The sequence below is a fragment of the Ursus maritimus genome, unplaced genomic scaffold (assembly GCF_017311325.1).
Source record: "Ursus maritimus isolate PB19 unplaced genomic scaffold, ASM1731132v1 scaffold_8, whole genome shotgun sequence".
In the NCBI taxonomy this organism is placed as follows: Eukaryota; Metazoa; Chordata; class Mammalia; order Carnivora; family Ursidae; genus Ursus; species Ursus maritimus.
Genome location: NW_024426996.1, coordinates 8094474 through 8115468, shown reverse-complemented (window position 1 = coordinate 8115468; position 20995 = coordinate 8094474). Strand labels below are relative to the sequence as shown.

At 35.5% G+C, this 20995-nt stretch overlaps 1 protein-coding gene across 1 annotated transcript in view; it reads left to right on the top strand.

Moving 5' to 3' along the window:
* Positions 1 to 20995, top strand: part of GRID2 (glutamate ionotropic receptor delta type subunit 2) — a 502073-nt gene that overhangs the window by 274178 nt on the left and 206900 nt on the right. Inside the window, exon 7 of the mRNA XM_008707154.2 lies at positions 16911 to 17012. Coding sequence (XP_008705376.1) covers positions 16911 to 17012 — 102 coding nt within the window. The remainder of the gene's footprint in view (positions 1 to 16910; positions 17013 to 20995) is intronic.

Genomic DNA, 20995 nt, shown 5'->3' with positions numbered 1-20995 from the left:
TTTTTTTTTTTTTTTCAATTCCATATCCCAGCAGAACTTTTGTCCTACTCTGCTGTTCTTTGCACTGACTCAGCCCATAAATTAATCAGTGCTATGGGTAACTACATCAGATTTCAACAGGAAAGGGTCAGGCAATGATAGTCCAAGTCAACACGTGGAAAGAGGTAATAGCTGAATTTGAAATGCTCCAATCTATCTGTTCATTGTTATGTCCAGCTGCCCTCTCCCCAGACTGCAACTGCATTACTCCCAACACACCACTTCAGTATCTCCCCTTCTGGGAGTTTTCCACAGTGATGCTGTATAAATTTCTGCAATCTGTGTTTCACTCTGTAGTTTTTCCAGGGTTGATCTGAGGAGAGGAAGCCAGAGCACTTTCTATTTAGCACCAAATATACTTGAATCATGAATAATCATGATATAACCTTCTTTAGAGGATGCTGATGAGTCCATTTATTTTTTGTGAAGACAAACTGCACCTCAGGTTAACCAAATGATTAATAAAGGAAAGCTTTTCCTTTATTTAAATAGTCCTCAAATGAAGAAGAAATGATAAAATTAAAGCATTGGCATTTTGCCATCACTAATTATATTCGTTTGCTAGGGCTGCCATAGCAAACTACCACACACTGGGTGACTTGAACAATCAAAACTTATTTTCTCACAGGTCTAAAAGCTGGGAGTCCAAAATCAAGGTGTCAGCAGGTTTTCTCTGAGGCCTGTCCCCTTGCGGGTGGCCACCTTCTCTCTGTGTCCTCACATGGTCTTTCCTCCAGAGATTCAAATCTCTGATCTCTCTCTGTGTAGCCTAATCTCCTCTCCCTATGAGTACGCTGGTCTGATTCAATTAGGAGGCGTTCAGATGAACTCATTTAACCTTAACTACCTCTTTAAAGGCCCTATCTCCAAATATAGTCACATTCTGAGGTACTGGGGGTTTGGGTTTCAATGTACAAATTTTAGCGGAACACAGTTCTGCCCGTAACACTAATGAAAGTAATAAATGAATGCTAATGGCTGATTATATTGCTAAGAGAGAAGACAGACACTATGTGCCTTCTGTTTAAAGGACACAATACAAACCCTTGCCAAATATTAAACTGAATTATATCAATCTCATAGATTTACCAATGAACAGATAATACAGCAGACGACGGGACATGTTAAGTGACACAGAAGGATTCAGTCGGCAATATCTAGATTTTGGGAAAAGACAAAATATAACTAATTTTTTTTTTTTTTGCCACATAGATTGACAAAACAAGATATATGAATGGAGAACCCATAAATAAAAAGACCGAGACATGTTAGTTATTGTAAAATATGGATCCTAATTTGTATAAATAAGGGCAATTTGAATACTGATTACATTTGATAATATGATAAATTATAAATTTTAGGGAACATGGTGATGATATCATGACTATGTTTAAAAAGATTTCTTAATTTTCAGAGATGTATACAAAATAGTTAAAAATAAAGTTGTATAGTATCTGGCATTTTCAAAAAGATTTTATTTTTATTTATTTGATAGAGAGAGTGAGTGAGAGACAGAGAACACAAGCTGGGGGGGGACGGTGCATAGGAAGAGGGAGAAGCAGACTCCCCGCTGAGCAGGGAGCCCAACTCCAGGCTCGATCCCAGGACTCCAGGATCATGACCTGACCCTAAGGCAGATGCTTAACCAACTGAGCCACCCAGGTGCCCCCAATATCTGTCATTTATTTCAAAATAAATCTGATAGGGATGGTGGCAAAAAAAGGGTCGGGGGTTTAAATAAACAAGATGGAAAATGAATTGATAATTGCTTAAGCAGGATGATGAGTACTTTGGTTCATGATTCAATTCTCTTTATATGTATTTGAAAATTTCCATAATAAAAAGTTGAAAAGGCTTATATTAGTATTTTGAATTTCATAAATGATTACAAAGTTAGTAGTTGGTACATGTTTTAGTTGTTTCCCTGTGGTGATGATGAGTTCTGATGGGTCAGTTTATGTCTCTTGAGTTTTCCTTGTAAGGTTAATTATGTGCATTGGAGTGCTGACTGAGGGTAGGAGAGCGAGCTCTGGTGGAAGGAAAGTGTTTCAGCTCTCCAAACTAACTACTTTATGTGAGTATTAAACTTTGATGCTACCCTCATTAGCACAATATTCTTGTCACCTGTGCTAACCTGTCCAGGTGGTTCTCTGACAGTGTGCAGATCAATAAATTTAGACTTCACACAACAGTGCTTGCCATTTTATGCCCTCCTGTCCCAAATATATTTCAAAATATGTTCAATCCAGCTGTTAGTTAGACTGCATAAAATATTGTAATAACACTTTTGAGGATTGAGATGATGTTTGAAGTGTTTCAAGAGTCTTTTCCCTCTAGACTAGAAAACAGCTTTGCCAGAAACAAAATAAATCTCAAAATCCACAGTTTCTATTTTACTTTCTACAATAACCTTGCATTTAAGAAGCATTTTGGAAAAACGGATAATCTTCTGATTGCCTGTGGATTAAATGAACAAGAATAGAATCTAAGACAAAATTGTTCTGCATCTATATTCCCACATATGTAATTTAAATTTTCAGGTCAAAAAATCTAAATTTCAGTGATTTTATAAGCTTGACTTAATAGTTTATAACTCAGAGCGCTTGGTGATCAAGATTAAATGAAATAATGAATGTAAATACTCAACACAGTAAGCCTTCCATAAATGGTAGATACGATAACTATTATAAACATTTTTTCTCAAAAAATTCATATCTTGGACAAAATTTTTAATCTGAATATTTTCTGTATTGTGTATTTTGAAAATAATTTAATATGTTTAAATTCATAGAGTAATTCTTACTTTAACTAAATTATTACTTCTTGATATTGAATTTAGATTTTAATAAGTTTTTAAAATGGTTTCCACATAAAGAAAAAGCACCTGACATCTCCAGTATTAACAGAGGATTATACGGAAAGGTCCAGTATAATGATTGAGTTAATATTTCTGAGAAATAAACTTTGTTAAAGCTGTATCATGTAAGGGAAGTTTATTAACTATTTTTGTAGTAAGGATTCCATAATTGTTACTATAAGTTATAACTCTGGATTTTATTAATTTAGTGAAGGGAATCATTAATGCGCCCAAGTGTCTGTTTTGAAATTGTTTCTTTATTCTTTGGCTTGAAGCCTTTGTGCATCTGGTGCTCTATTTTGCTTTGACTTTTGAGAAAGGTTACCGTTTATTAGGATAACTTCTTGAGTAAGTTCCCAGCTTAACATTATATCCTCAGTTGGACAGAACATCCCTGTACAAGACTTCCTCTGTTACCCACCGAATAATTCGAATAATTCCGAATAATGGAAAGCTAAGACTGATTAATGAATTCATTTTCAGTAACCAGTAATCTGGATTATTATTGGCAAGACAAGAATGATACCTGGTTATTGGTTCTTTATATTAAGGAAAGATATCTTAAGAAATCCATATGCTTTACATAGTGGATATGATAGGCAAAACAATGGAAAATATGTTTTCATAGTAAGGTTTTACTTTTATTAAAAGTTTTTTCTTTTTACTGCAATTATAAATAAGGCAAATTATATATTTAAATATAAAAGAATTAAGGACCAACCAAAATGTTGACTAAATTAAAATGCTGATAAAAATACATACTGTAAAAGTTATTTGAAAATATTTGAAGTGGGCACGTTTTTACTCATTCTGATTTTAGGATCTATGTCTGACTGCAGGTAGTCACACATAGCCTCCAATTTCTACAGTTGCCTTTAGAAAGCCAAACATACATTGGAGTAAAGAAGTGAGAGATCTCTTCCTACTGTTTTTCTCCATAGCAAACAAAAAAGTATACTTGAAATGCATCCAGATATGTCTAAGGGATAATATAAGTGCACTCATACATTCATTAAACCAAGGACAATGTATTGAGAATAAAAAAAACAGATATTTTAGATCACAACCATTTATTGCTTATCTATGATATGTTAGTGATAAAAAAAAAAAGTGCTGGACGTATTTTAATGAATAAAAAGATGATTCCAGCCATCAAGGAGCTCAAGATTTTACTGGGGGAATGAGGCAAGTGAGTAACTAAAACCTAGAATAATGCCCCAGATAAAAAGTACCACAGAAGATTAAATTTAGAGATGCAGCAAGAGCAAACTCATCAGTGGTTGGCAAGTGCTTTTTCAATTCTAATTTGAGGAAATTTAAATCAATCAATATATGCAGAAAAAGCAATTGTCCCCAGTGGATATGGATCTCATAAAACTACTTTTCCTCAAAGAGATTGTGTTTTAACTAAAATGGCTTGATAGAATGTTTGATCCTAAAATGAGAATTTATGGACTTTGATCTGTTGTGAGTTGAATTCCACCCTCCTGCCACCCCACACAAATGAAACAAAACAAAAAACAAATATATCTACAGATTAATCCCTGGAACAAATGTGTCTTATTTGGGAAAAGGTCTTTGCAAATATAATTAAGATAAGGATTTTGAGATGATGTTATCATGGATTATCCAGGTCAGCCATAAGTCCAATGATAAATATTCTTATGGAGGAAGGTAGAGAGAGATTTGATAGAAGGGAGAAGGGGAGATGGCCGTGTGATGAAAGAGGCAGGGCTGGCAGTTAACCACAAGCCAAGGAATTCCTGGAGCCACAAGAAGCTGGAGGAAGCAAGGGAAGGTTCTCCCCTACAGCCTTCCAAGAGAGCATGACCCTGCCAACACTTTGATTGCAGATCTGTTCTCTGGAACTGTGAGAAAACAAATTTCTGTTCTTTTAATCTATTGAGTTTTTGGTTGTCACAGCAGCCATAGAACACAAATCATGATCTAATTTGCCCTATTTTCCAAAGTATAGATAATTTTGAAAGTGTTTCAATCAGGTCCAACAAAGACGAAAGTGCATACAGAAATGCCTATCTGAATTACAGTAGAGAAACTTTTTTTTTTAAAAAGCTTTACGATAAAAAGGAAAGTATTGGAAAAAGGAAAGAATATCCCTCATACACGTGCAACTTCCTACTGCCTTCTAGAAGGCTTGGGTGTCTAGTCAATTTCAGAAGCAAAGGTGACCATTAACTGTCCCTAAACCATATGTTTCAATTATTTATTACTGCATAACAAAACACCCTAAAATTTACTGGCTTAAAACAAAAGCTTCTATTTTTAAGGATTCACTAGATCTGTATTCAGGCAAGACTCAATAGGGATGGATCACTTCTGCTCCACATGGTGTTGACTGGGATAGCTCAGTTGGGATCAAAAGGATTCAAGATGGTATCACTCATATGTCTGGGGCATTCGTGCTAGCTGTTGGCTAAGGTCCCGTAGTTTTCTTTCATGTGACTCCTTTTTCTTTCCACATAGTCTCTCGTTATTCAGTCTTCTAGCCTTGTTTTTTTTTTTTTTTTACTTGATTGTTGGCTTACAAAAATGAGAAAACAAAAGCTATAAGATCTCTTAAGTCCCAGGCCCAGAAATCAAATATCATCCCCTCTGCCTAATTCTATTGGTAAAAGCAAGTCACAGAGCTAACTCAGATTCAAGGAGAGGGAGAATGGACTCTACCTCCTGATTGGTATGCATGCACAGACACAGGAGGAATTATCTGTGGCCATCTTGCGGACAGAATACTACACAACGGTCTGTTTTTCTGTCATTTTCTTTGATGAGATTTGATTCATTCTCATGAATATCTACATTCTTTAAAATTTGAGTACTTATTATTTATGCCAGTCTTTTTAGGAATTTGTAACATACTGCCTAGGGGAATTTGTTGTATTGTTTTTGCTTATAAAATTTTTCTGCTTTGTCATTTCAAAAAGATAAATTCTTGGAGGTGAAAGATGATGTTCCATGCACCCTTGTATCCCATAACACTAGCACAGCAGGTATTTAATAAATGTCTTCTTGATTATAAATGTTGAGTGATGGGAAAATAATGTATTAAAACTGTGCACACTATTGCATGAGTGTCCAGTAGATTATTTATCACTAAATCTCTTGCAAATTATTGTGATCAGTTAGTCCTAACTTCTTCCAAATACTCCTGCCATTCCTCATGCTTATTGTGTGTGTGTGTGTGTGTGTGTGTGTGTGTGTGTGTGTGTGATTATAGCTGATTGCCAGTGGAAGTAAATATGGGGAAAGTATTTAGGATCATTAATTTTAAAAGAGTAATTAGAAAAACATGTAAATCCGTAAAGAACTCTTTTTTGAAGTATGCTAGCATTTCTAAACATGCCTGATTTATGGAAGTCTCAATTGCATAAATGTTTGTAATATTTTGCAATGAAATAAAAATTATTTTCAAAGCTGGTAAGAATGCTCAGAGGCATAGTCAATCATTTGATGATTTACAGTTATCCATGAAACCCCAGCACTCCATCCTCATTTTGAGCCTAAGCACAGGCATCTGATAAAGAAGGAGCCAGAAAGGAAGAATTGCACAGTGACCTAGACAATAGTATCATGTCAGCCTTAGCATCAGATCAACTGATTGCAAAGGCTGATTATACTGTTTATGGCAAGAGTTATTTGGAAAATTTGAATGAGTAATCCTCTCTTGATCGGGAATGACTGTTGGTATGAATCCAGTCATATTAAACAATTGTAGAATCACAAAGCTAGACAGGATTTTATGAGAATTAGCTGATTTATTTCTTACCTTGAGATAAAACCCCCATGCCACAGAGGCCTCTAGGCAACTGAAATTTAATTTACTTTTTGAGAAAAATAAGACCCATTCATCCATTCAACAAATATTTATTATTTGTGAACTGTATAGGTACTTGGTATCAATCAGTAAACAAAACAGGCAAAAATCTCTGCCTTTGTGGAACTTGTAGTTTAATAGGGCAATAAAAAGGATTCCTTGGGTTTCTCTTTATCAATATCAGTAATCCTGGTTGGCTTTATATATATTGGAGGTGGCTTTGCTCATATTATAAGAAACTATCCACAAAATAGACCTAATCACTAATAGTTGCAAGAAAAGAGTTTAGAATTTATTTGCATCAATTCCTTACTTGAAATAAAAACTAGACCTTCAAATTCTCAGTCCAACATTCTTTACTGTTCCCTACTTCTTCACCAATATCTTCCTTTTCCTACACTGACATATAGAATGCATTCACAAAACCTAGCACAGCTTCCATGTAATCAGCTATAAATCTTTTGGTTCCATATGACAGAAACCCAACTTGAATAGTTGAGGCCAAAAAAGGGGGGTCGGTTATGCAAATAAATTTTAGTTTTTCAAGGACCCCAAAACATAAGTAGAGCTACTGCTAGAAAATGAGCACTCAAACACCATTGGGACTGTTTGTGTGCCCCTTGCTCTATTTTCTTCTGAAAAATTATCCTATTGATTGAGGTCAGAATCACCTGGTGGTTTCTGCTGCTAAACTGCCTGGGTTCAAATCCTGATGATTTCACTTATGAGCTGAGTAATCTGGAAGAGGTCAATAATCTTTCTAATCCTCAATTTCCTCATCTGTTAAAATTAGGATAATTGATAGTATCCACCTAATAGGATTATAGCAAAAAAGTAAATTAAATAATATCCAGGGCTTTGGTACAATGCCTGCCTCGAAGGAAGTCTTCAATAAAGGTGAACTGTCATTACAAAGTAAGAAATGTCAAGGGCTGAGCTGTGTAGAGCTGAGCTGCTGGGTATGGGTGTAGTCAATTAAGACTACAAGCTAAAATGAAAGTCAGTTAAGCCTTTATTCACTTAGGAAAAGCAAATTGGAAAGAAGGTCCTGGCTCCTTCAGTGTCCCTTATTTTCATACAGAATGACACTAGGTGAGAGTCAGATATATCAGCACATGTGGAGGAATTGTCTCACTGCTGGAGCAAACCCTGAGGCTCCTGCAGTTTTACGGACTGGTGCAGGGGTGAGGAGGAAGGAAAGGATGAAGGGAAGGGCTAGGAATGGAAAAGTATTAAGTCAGAATACAGGAAGGTGTCTTCAAGGCTACCCCCTCCCTCAACCAGGATGTTCTCAGCAGAGACTCCTGGGGAAAGGCCTCAGGCCAAGGCCCAGATAGAGAGGCCTCTGAATAGAGCCTCCTGGGCTAAGCAGGCAGATACTGCCTAAAAATGGGGGCAGCCAAAGGGACCTGAGTTCTTGACTACAACTGCCTTCAATAGGCCTGTCAGGTAAAGCCATCCTAATTGCCTGGATTCAGGCCCAAAAAGTCATTCATAGGTTTTTGGCCAGGAGCTGTACTCTTCAAGAGGATTTTGCATTGTTGAGAGAGCTTTCCCCCTTGGAGATGGGTAATGTTTTATCTCCTAAAGTTTCAACACTTCATATTTCATGGATATTTTGTGGTTCTCCTTTTAGTGAGATAGTGTAGGTACATGTCCTAAAATGAGGCTTGGAATATAAGAAACATCCATCATAGGTTATGTTTTACTCTTATTATTGCTATTGTTGTAGTTGTTATATAATTGTTCAAATGATAGGACTAATATAACAACTTATTTTATTCTCTACAGTGTTAGGTAATGTCATCATTCCTCATATTGAAGGTTTCTGAAAACCATTCCTTGATCTTATTATGGAGAGCTTATCCTCTCTGTACCCAGGAAGAGTGACAGTTGCAAATCTACATTTCCAAAAACAAACAAACAAAAATTTAGTAGCTGGCAGCATAGCATCTTGGCTATCTACTGAGATCCTCATTTAAGGCATTGTTTAAAAAATAATCAGCAATCACTGCAAGATGTATGAAGTTTCCTGTTTAAAAATCATCTAAATTTGTTTTAGTATTCAGTAAAAATGGAAGTCCTACTTTGTGCCAGGAATTATGTATTTAAGAAGGTAGTGGGGAGACAAAAACAGTAATTTTTCCTGACTTGATGAAAACTTACAGATAATTAGTACAATAAATGTTAATCTATGAAGAAGGGGAACATGATACTACATTGGAGGGGCAAGAGCTAACCTGGGAGGTTGGGACAGGTAATCAGGGAAGGTTTGCACTAACCTATATATGTTTACATTGAGATCTAAAGGATGAGTAAGAGTGAACTCAGTAATTCATTGAAGAATGGCAGGTGTCTAGATTCTTCCAATCAAGGAGAATTATATCAAAACCATTGATTCTCAAATTTGGCTACACTTTAGAATCATCTTGGAAACTTGTTTTAAGATTTATTTATTTATTTGAGAGAGCACATGCTCCCATGTGCATGGGGTGGGTGCAGGGGATGGGGAGAGGGAGAGAGAGAATCCTCAAGCAGACTCCCCACTGAGTGCACAGCCCAATGCTGTGGGGCTCGATTTCCCAACCTTGAGATCATGACCTGAACTGAAACCAAGAGTCAGCCACTTAACCGACTGAGCCACCCAGGTGCCCCATCTTGGAAACTTTAAAAAATACTTGTGTCTTCATTTCATGCTCAGAAATTCTGATTTTGTTGGCATGGAATATAGCTGTGGCATTGTTTTTGGTTTTTTGTTTTGTTTTCACTCCCAAGTAATTCTGATATCCTTCAATGTTTGAGAAATAATGTTTAAATCCTTAAGGCAGGAGGATTATGTCTAACTCAAGAAACTGAAGGCAAATGAGTAAGGTTGAAGTTCAAACACTGAGAGAGAATGTGGTGTGACATGAGATTGTGCATGTAAAATGTGACAAATCACAGGTCTTGGTTGGCCACATTAGAAGTTTAGTCTTTCTCTTGATAATGACAGAAAACTGTGGAAAGATTTTAGACGGCATCATATCTAAATTTATGTTACAACATAGAGTGAAGACTGTAAAAAAGAAGCAATGAAGTTAGCTTAACTAGGCTGGTGGCAAGGAGATGGGGTTAAATGGATTCTGGAGTTTGTTTTTGGAAGGGAAATTGGCAGATTGGCAATGGATTAGATATGTGTGGTTGTAAGACGGATTTGTTAGTTTCTGGCTAGTGGAAGAATGGATGGTAGGAGGTAGATTATGAGTTTACTCTTTTAGATATTTGAGGTGACTTTGAGTTATCTAAGCAGAAAATTGAAGAGATAGTAAAATATAAAAAGATGTCTGGACTTCAGATTTTAGATTGTTTGGGAACAAAGATCTACAGTACAATAGAAATGCCTTACATTACACTTTTTAAGTGTACGTTAACTTCGTAATTTCAAAAAAATAAATATTTTACTTATGCAAAACACTGTAATAGACACGGGGCACGCAGATGATTAAGAGGGTGCCCCTGACTTTAAGTGGTTAATCATTTAACGGACAAGAAAAGAAAGAGAATTCTAATGTGGTTTTAAAATGAAGATTCCCCCTTTAAAACATCTCGAGATAGCAAAGAATGAAAGAGAAGAAAATCCAGCAACTTTTATCAGGTTGTAATCATTAAATGCTAAAATATTATTAGGGAAAAAATCCGATCAGAAAAAAAAAAAGGTAGTAGAATTTGAGTGAAGGGAATCACCCTGAAGAATTATAAAAATTGGTAAGGGTACAATGTAATAACAGGACACGATCTCAGATAGGGGATGTTTTGTGTTTTTCATTCAGTTTGAACTAGAGAGACAAAAAAAAAAAAAGAAGAAAAAGAAAAAGAAGGAGAAAGAAAGAGAAAAAGAGGGAGAAGAAAGAGGACAACAGGAGTTTTAATGAATGCAATTAATTTATCAGCTATTTATTGGGACCTACCATGTTCTATTACATCAATACTATGATAAGGTTTATAGCCTCCTATCCTATTTAGAACAAGAAAAATAAAATCGTTTGTTTGTTTGAGAAAGTGTCCCTAGTTAACTTTTGTAAAGGAAGCCAGTGAAAATGATGCCTTCAATCAATAAGGTTAAGTAGCCATTCTATGAGACTGTGTTCCCTGGGTGTTAAGGCAAGCTTTAGAGCAGCACTTCTCAATCTTGGCTAGAGGTTGCAATCCCCTGGAGAGCCATAAATAATACTGATGCCTGGATCCCATCCCTGGAGATTTGGACTTAATTGTTCTGGGTTTATGCTGGCACATCAGAAGTTTTTAAAATTTTGGGGTGACTCTAATATGTAGCTAACGTTGAGAACATAGTTTTAGAGGCATGCTTCCACGCTGAAACTAGGGAGGGACTCCAAATGATGAGGCTCAGCAAGAAACAAGAGTGCTGATTTTATAGGAATGATAATAATTAACACTTCTTTAGTCGTTATGTGCCAAGAACACTTCTAAATACCTGACATATATTAAGTCAGTTAATAATCCCTCAAATCCTGTGAGGAAGTCACTTATACCCCTTTGAGAGGTGAGAAAACTGAGGCCCAATGACACATGCCAGCAAGTGTCAGAGTAGGTGCTTGAACTTAAGCAGTCTGGTTCTAGAGTTTGTGATCTTAGCCACTATGATATATGGCCTCTTGATATAGTGTAACAGTAATTTTACACCAACAAGAATTATACAAGAAGGGAAAACTTATAATAATGGTAAAATATTATTATATCAGTTAAATGCCAGGTGATAACTGAGAGTAGTTATTATGGCTGCATAAAACGTCTTTGGGCTATTTTTTTGGATCTATAGCTTCTCATGTTTATATTCTTCATTTGTGAATATCAGCTAAGTTCATCTTATTTTACATGTGTGTTGTTACATGGTACAGAAATTTTGTTTCAGCAGCAATACAGGGAAATGTAAGCAGCGGAATCAGGGGATATTTTTTCTGATTTTTTTTCAAAGATATTTTCTCCTAAAGGAAACTGAAGTGCTAAGGCTATTTCACGTAATCTACTTCTTCATGGTAATGCCCAAGCTGTAGGAGTAGAATCTTAGGAGGAAATAATCATCCCCTAGGGAGCAAGTCGTACAAATCGAACCTGTTTTACAGGTGGAAATATCACCAAAAAGATTATTACATTTCTGTACATATCAAAGAAAAGAAACATTCCAATTTAACTCTATAAACATGTATCTGAGCCAACCTGCCATGTGTATTTCTTTTTACACTTTCTATCCCATTATAGAAGTAATATCTACCAAATAAATGCTGTGCATTTCTAAATGGTTAGCTTTCAGCTACTTTGCCTATGCCTTATTGTTCCCTTTTTTGCTTTGAAGGCTGAGAAAGCCAATAAAGGCAACGTAGTGGCTGGCAGCACACAGCCCACAGTGCGGTGGGGAGTTTGTGTCCTGCAGCCGGAGCTTCCGTGCTATAGCCAGGCTTCGGTTATTCCATATGAATACGAGCTAATAAATGTACGGAATCCCATTTGGTATTCGATTAAGAGCTCTCTTGACTCCTGTTATTAAGGCCTATAACTATTAAGCGTAAAATTAAAGTTGAACAGTTCAGCTCTTTTTTGACATTGTAACACTGCCTGAAAAATAGTGATGCAAAACCTAGTCAAACGTCATCCTTTAAAGCCCATGAACAAATGAAAAGAGGAAATATTGAAAGGAAAAGATAAAGATCTAAAACTTGGTCATTTACTAGTGACATAACACATCGTGTTAGGAGCGTATTACTATCCTCATGCAACTACATTAACCATTTTGTTGAACACAAGCTATTACATTGATTCTAGCAGAGAGCAACAAGACTATTATTGCTAAAGCGCCAATGAAGGGGATAATTAAAGCATTAAGCATTTTTAAGATTTTAAAGTGACTTTCAGCAGTAACTGGATAATACTATAGGAAATCAATATACTGTAATTGAAAGGAAATTGAATTGGTCTTTATTTTTTTAATCCCTTCTAGATTTTCTCTGGACTGTCAGACCATGGGAGATAGTGAATCTTGTTTTGCCATCAGCAGTATGACTTTCTGTAAATCTCATGTGCTGCAGGGGTCACTTTTATTATTTTTTATTTTTTATTAGAAAGTGCTCAGCTGAATAGATAGCATTATAAGATTCTGTGTGCATTATCTTTCTTAGTCTCTGGCCTCATTGTTTAAAAAAAAGGAGGGGGAGGAACAAAAATAAAAACACAATCAGACAAAAACAACCTTCTCCACATATCCAGAGAAATCAAGTTAATAGAATTTCTAACAATGAAACCAGAGAAGTAGTTAGATAAGCTTCACACTTGAACGTAAATGAAATTGTTCTAGGCTTTTTTTTTTTTTATCAAACACTGTGCCTGTCAATCTTCTCACGCTGCAAGGAATATGACCTGTTGTAGATACAAATTCAATTTGAATCTGTGTGAACCTAACTCATTTGTATTGCTTATTATTGAAAGGAGCTATTACAATCAAACAGAAAAGCTTGAAGGGAACCTCAGGGAGATGAGTGGCTATGAACAGAAATTAAGGAATTTGAAATTAAGGAACTTCAAAAATCCTTCAAAAAGGTGTGAATAATCAACATTTTCTCGTGTGTTGCTGTTGTTTATTTCCTCATTTATCTTTAGTATATATTTTGAGAAGCATCAACAGACTTAGGATGAATGAAATGTGTTCCACCCTTATCTTTAGTAATTTGGTGACACAAAGTAGAGATTTCCAGAAATGTTTTTGAGAATCTCTTTTCCATTTCATTTTTCTACTACTTTCTTTATTCTACTCAATGCCTCTTGACTGCTTAAATGGATAAAAGATAACACAGTGGAAGGAGCACAGCCTCTCAATCCTCAGTTTCCCCTTCTGTGGAATGGAGACAATAATGTTGCCTTTCTCATTGTATTGTGTTGAGAAGTAAATTAATTAATATATATAAGTAAAGACCTCAGAGGATTAATATATACTATGTACTATGTACACATTAAATTATTTTAAATAAAAATGATGATGATGATGATTTGCCTTTTCAATTGTATTGCCAAAATGTGAATTCACCAGCTGTTTTTTGAGGGAACCACTTTACAATTCTGAGTCTTATTTTTTTACTAAAATATAGGAATAATATTTTGTCTACCTACCTTAAATAGATCATATTTATGAAAAAAATTCATAAGCTATAAAACAGCACTGCAGTTGAAAGCACTGAATCTGGACTTCTATATGTTATTTTTTTAAAGAATTTGTTTATTTACCTGAGAGAGAGAGCACAAGCAGGAGAAGGGGCAGGCAAAGGGAGAAGGGAGAAGCAGATTCCCTGCTGAGCAGGAAGCCCAATGTGGGGCTCCATCCCAGGACCCCGAGATCTTGACCTGAGCTGAAGGCAGATGCTTAACCAACTGAGCCACCCAGGCACCCCAAATATGGATTTTTAAAAGCACTAGTTTAAATCCTAGTTTCATCTCTTAGTAATTATGTGACTTTAGATGAGCCCTTAGATTCTATGTTTATAGAATTATAACAACACATTCTCATAAAGTTATTTTGAGGCTTAAATGAGATCAGGTATAAGGAGCTCAGTATCATCACTAACACTTAAAAATTATTCCAAAAAATGTTAAAAAAATAGTTCTATACAGTATAGGGAATAAGTACTATTTTAATTTCTGAATGATTTCTTTGTTTTGCCCCATTTTGATATGTGACAAGTGGATATATTTTATTCGTAGTTTTCCAGATAATCTATATTCTAAACTTTCTCTACCTCAAAATTCAGTCTCTGAAATTCCTAACTCTTGGTGTCCATAGCTAATATGCAGCTAACTTAAGTGTTAGATTTGTACATATGAAGAACTGAATTAAGTAAAAGGTGTTACCAACCCTAAAATCCCAACTGCTGTTATGATGAACAGAAACAACTTTACAAGTGCTATGATCAAAAGACACGTGAGTCAAATAGCAAGCAAAGGGGCGTGAGGAGAGAGAGAAAATAGAAATGGGAAAAGCCATCAGGCAAAGGAGAAAACGATGTCTTGTAATATATATGAGAAAGAACTTGGCCAAATATTTTTTTTAAAGTGGGAAGAAACATTATATATGTACACATCACATATGTACACAAATGTTTAAGTTATTGCCCAGGTCTGAAGACAAATGTTTTATTATTGTTATTTCAAAACTCCAAATATTTGAGTGCCTTAGAATTTTTAAACCATTGACTACATTTAGTTATGTTTAAAGGAAGACATAATTAAGAAGCTGGAAATTATATATTTTTAAATGTTTGTCCAGAGCATTGTTGAAATAAACTACTCAAGTTTTAATGTTATTCCAGCAATAAATATTTTGACTAGTCAATACACCAAAATGCTATGGTCAACTTGGCATTAATAGATGTCATTTACTTAGGCAAACTGACAGTAGATTCACCAAGGAGCACAAAAAAAGAGATCCTTGCATTCCTTTGGCAGCTTAGCCATATTTACTTTGAACAACGTGATGTCCTAAAAGCTATTCATTAAGCTTAGAATTAAGTAATATAACTGTAAAAGGTGGATAGTGTATTAGGTCTTCACTTAATGTCATAAACCACTTTTCCACCAGTATTAATTTAGTCTAAGAAAATAAAATCTTCCTGAAAAAGTTACTAGAAAAAGTGCACATCAAGAAATGTAATTGAGCATAGACTTTGGTTGACCTGAGAAGAGAACAAAAGCTCAAAAGAAATTTCATAAGGTTTTAAATTGAACAAGAGGGCTACACTATCTCTGATAATTAGACTTTGAACACATTTGGATTTGCTAATTGGATCTAAGTTCTAATTAGACTTTTTAGGTAACTAAGAATGACATATCATGGTATGAATTTAATGTGCTTTTATAGCTGAAACCTGCAATTAGCAGCCCTTTCCAAATTATATTAATACAGAAAAAGCTGGGTTTTTTGTTTATATTGTGACATCCCTACCCTTAAGATATACTGTGTACATTTTAGGTTTCTTAATTAAACACCTCTTGGGGACTCAAAGAGAAACTTGAGTTTTAATAGGAAGCACCTAAATCTTTTATTTGTGAAGGAGACTTGCCAGTATGTGCCAACTTTGGAAGCCACAAAAAAAAAAAAATGCAATACAAGGAAATAAATTAGTCTTCAGGAGGAAGCAGCACAAATAGGCAGGTGCCCTATAAACCATTCAGTCAATTAGAGCAGTCTCCAAATAGGACGAATCTGTTACATTTTTTAAGTATGCAAATATGGAATAGGTTCCCCAAAGTGAAGGCTCATTGATCTATCATCAGAATTAATAGTATGACATTTCTTCCCAAGATGTGCATTACAACATTCTCTTTGCAGCTTTGCTCCTTGAGTTATCTGCTAATTCGAGTCACAATCTCTTTTTTTTTCTCCTTATTTCTGAATTGAAAATCATCAGTTTTTATCCTGTTGTGATTTATAGGCAGTGATTTTAAAACGGGTAGCCCTCAGATTTGGATATTACAAGAGCTAAGAACTACATGAGGATGTAAAATTAAACCAGTATTTGGAGTGTAAAGAGCAGTGAATCATTACAAGACTTTAAGGGAAAGACTGCTGCCAGAATATTCCAAGGAAATTGATAGCACTGACAAAAAAGGCAAATTATATTGTTGTATGTACTGTGAATACTTGAAAACAACAAAGCCATATACATGATTTTTCCCCTCAAATAAAAGCAGGAACCCTTCTAACTGTATTAAAAATCTTGTCATTTTTTCCAATAAAAGCAGTGTAATATCTAACTAAAACCGTTGAAACTATAATATCTAACTTGCATAATAATTGAATTATATTAAGAACAGACATTATACTAGAATTATATGCGCTATTATTTTTCCAATTAGTGCATTACTGGGACTGAGTTATTGGTGTATTATAACTCCTTATTAAGTCCATGTCCTTAGTGAGTCTCCTAAAGCATATTGGATACTGTCATATGCCATATAATGATATTTAAAAGCAGGAAATGGAATTTCTGATTGCTTCATTTGCTATTAAAAAAGAAAACCTGTGCAGGACCCTTCCTATACCAGTTATTCCAAGAGAGATCGCACAGTTTTCTGAAAGACTGTTGCATGGGTGATTGGACTGTTCCTCAGGCGGGAAAGTGACCAAGCTATTTTACCTTTCAGCTTGGGTGCTGGAATCCTGTCACAGGGCTGAACGGGTCACTGACCGACAAGAAACTAGAGAATAACATGCGTGGAGTGGTTCTACGTGTGGTGACTGTTCTGGTAAGTCTGACCTGAACCTTTTGGTTCTGGCTTCTAGAAGTTACTTTATCCTTCATTTCTTTATGTTTTATTAAATGATGCCATAATCTTAAAAGAACTTTTAACAAATCCTTACTGTGCTTTCAAACATATGGTTAATGGTCATATTTTCCAACCTTCAATTTATTTGGATCAGAATCAGATTTTTGCAGGCTTTACTTTTAATTACATGCTTTTGTCAGTAACTTTCTGAGACAGTTTAGGCCCAGTTTGCTATACATGATAAAGTAAAGGTCTCCCTCCGGCATTCTGTCACTGTAAGTATGCGTAAATAAGAGTAACCATGCCAAACAAGGGTAGAGTAGGACATTCAGTAATACTCAAAGATTAAACTTAATATGGCAAGTGTAGAGTAGGACAAATGTAGGACATTCAGTAATACTCAAAGATTGGCAGACTAAAACAATGCTTTTCTAGCAAGAACCTACTTCAAATGAAAGATCATCCAATTGTTTAATAAATATTTATTGAGGATCAACTGTATTCAAGCTCCGTGCTGATTACTGGGGACCACTAACGAATAAAGAAATGGATAGATATGATTCTGTCTTTATGAAGCTTACCATCTGGTGATTCTGTGAATATTAAATGGAATTATGCATATAAAATATTTATTACAATTACATTTACTTAGAAAATCAAATCCTAACTATTATTATTCTGTATATTATTATTTTCTCTTTTATTAAACATATAAAAATACATGTTAATATAAATATTTTTAACAGCAAAATACTCAAATGGATACTGTCTAAATAGCCATAAAGCAGGAAAATATGCTTTCTCCCTTGTTATTATTTCTATGAGTTTAGGCTTATGCTATTTTATAGTCAGTTTCAAAACGTCCATAGTTGTTAACTTTATTTTTCTTCAGAAAAGCCTACTTGTTTTTTTTTAAGATTTTATATATTTATTTGACAAAGAGAGAGACAGTGAGAGAGGCAACACAGCAGCCAGAGTGGGATAGGGAGAAACAGGCTTCCTGCTGAGCAGGGAGCCCAGCACTTAACACTAGATCCCAGGGTCCTAGGATCATGACCTGAGCTGAAGGCAGATGCCCAATGACTGAGCCCCAGGTGCCCCCAGAAAAGCCTACTTGTTTTTAAATTTGAAGAAGTCTTATCTATAGGCTGAATAAATTGCAGAATTAGTAGATGGAAGAAACCAGTTTTTTTTTTAATTGCTGTCAATTGAGTATCTAGCAAAGTTTATAACAGCAATGACTGTCCCTTATACATTGTTTAATACAAATTAAGTGGACTCAACATGATTTCATTGTTTAAAAAAAAGATCTGTATTATTCTCTGTAAGAGTATGTTCACATGAGTAGTCTATCCCCCCCTTTTTGGTGCCTATCATTTATTCTTAGTTATTATTTTGATAAGATTTTTAATTTTTGGCAAATAATTATATTATGAGTACTTGACAACTTGAATGTGAGGGTGCTTCTGTATGCATCCAAGGCTATGGATATGCATTTGCAATGATGTGCTAATATTAAAAAAAAAAAAAGACAGACATTTAAAGTGGAGTGAACTATTAATAGTCTCCTTTCTAGTAATTAACAAGGAATCTCAGGAGACAACTTCAATAAAAACAATATATCTACATTGTTTTTGTCTTTGAGTTTCATATTTCTAAGGCAAGCTAATCTCATTTAGTCACTAAGCATATATTTATTTAATACTTTACTGTATGATAGACGTAATGAATAACATATACCTATTACATTATACACCTATTTCATAGGTATATGTATTCATCTTATAGGTAGATTCATACCTCAAGGTACACATAGAATCTTGTTGGGAGATGCAGGTACAAAAAGAAAACCAGGCAAGAACTATTAAGTATTTACTGTATGTCATGTACTTTATGAAGTTATTTGCCTGTATTGTCTTATTTAGTCCTTACAGTATTTCCAAGAAATAGATACTTTTCTGATTCCAAGGATGAAGAAGAGGAAACCGAGACACTCAGAGGTTGGCTGGGAAAAAATTATACTCTCTCTACTCTTACTGTGATAAGTATGAGAATTGAGGTATCTATAGGATTTTATTTGGCTTGAGGGTTAAAAATTCTTAACTCTGAATAAGATGACAGTGAGTTTTATTGGGAAAACTTAATATGGCAAATTATTTTAAATTCCTTTCCTGGCTGAACAAAATGATTGCTATGCATGAAATGGTATTGCTTCAGCTAATGGTAATGCGTTCATGCCCCAGTCTTGCCTTCATGACTCATAATGGCCTCCGTGTCCTACAAGCTCAGTCCTGCACAGATCCTAAACATGGTAGTGAGTGGAGGTATAGAAACGATGTTTCCCTAGGTCTTCTGTGAGGAAATGTGGACTTATCAGTGTGTAAAAGGTCCTTACTCTTACGACACCTCCACAATATGCAGCCATTCTACTTAATAATTTTGGAGGCTTCCTGTTGCTTCCTGTAATTCCTGTTTGAATGGAAACCAGCCATGACCTTCTTATTTATTTCCTATAAGCACTCTTCCAGATCTAGCTCTTACTTACATGGCCTTGCAAGCTTCTGCTAAGAATGACTCTCCCCTTAATCCGGAAAATCTTGATGCCCACTAAACCCTGAAACTTAGATTTGGTTTATATTGAACTTGATTTGGCCACATAAATTCCACTTCTTTTATTCCATGTACTTGCCTCCAACTCTGTCAAGAAGGGAGAAGGAGGAGGACGGTTCATGTGTAAAGCCCCTGAGGGCAAGTCTCCATCTTTATTCCATCTTAACCGCAATCTAGTCCCAGTTCTACACATGCCTTCTTTAGTGCTGAGGACATTTATGCTATAATGACACACAGGTTAATAAAATTGATTTTCTTTACCTAAGTTTTGAAATCCCCATTGCTATCACTATTAATGATATTTCGTTGACTTGAAAGAAATACTCTGATACTTATTTTAAACGAAATAATTGAGCATCATACCGTTTATGATCCCATGGGAAAATAAATGGTACACACTAGTGGTTAATGAAAGAGAGTCAAATAAAGGGATTGTTAACAAAGGTATAAATAGGGTTAAAGGAATCAGCAGGGGTGTTGATGCACCAGGGCCCAGATGCACAGCAAGTCTTGACGACCCTGAAGTCGGATGGGGCCTGGGGAGTAAGTAACACTGAGATTTGGCACCAGCTAGAACCAAGGGTGAGAGACCATTCAATAGTAGCTGTGAACTTCCATACAGGAAAAAGTCACTGCCAGAGCACACTCAGGCAGTGAGGGAGTGGGGAGAGGGGCTACGTCAATTTCACTCCACTGTCTTTCCATCCCTTCATTGTCTCCAGGTGACAATCTAACCAGAAGTCAGGGGGCAAGGGAACCCAAGTAAGGAAGACCGTAAAGGTCAGACTGCCAGACACAAAGAAGGGCAGTGAAGGGCACAGTGGATCCAGAAGCGAAATAGGGAAAAACCAACACTAGCATCCACTATTTGAAAGGACCTGTTAAAAAGTTTACATGTGTTTTTTAGTCCTTATAAAAACCCTACAAGCGGTGTATCAGTGACATTAGAAGGATAAAAATAGGGCACAGAAATGTTAGCTAAATTTCTGTGACCATATATCTAATAAGAGCTGGAGATAAGTTTCAAGCCCAGAGATTTGGGCTCTAGAGGCCATGTCCTTAGCCTCTCTGATATTCTGCCTTAAGAATCAGAATGAACTCATGTTAGTTAGTTAGTTAGTTAGTTAAATATAACTATTGAGATGTGAGAGCTCCAAATTTATGGGATTGATAACTTAGGAGCATTTTTCTAAATAGTATCATATATGGATAATTTTATACTCAGCCATCTCCAAAGCTACATAAATGTCTTAGAAATGGGAGAAGATGGAATGAGAATAAAATTCAGACCCTACAAACTTAGTCCTTCTTGTAAACTTTTTATTTTTATATTGGCCCACTAATCTCTACTT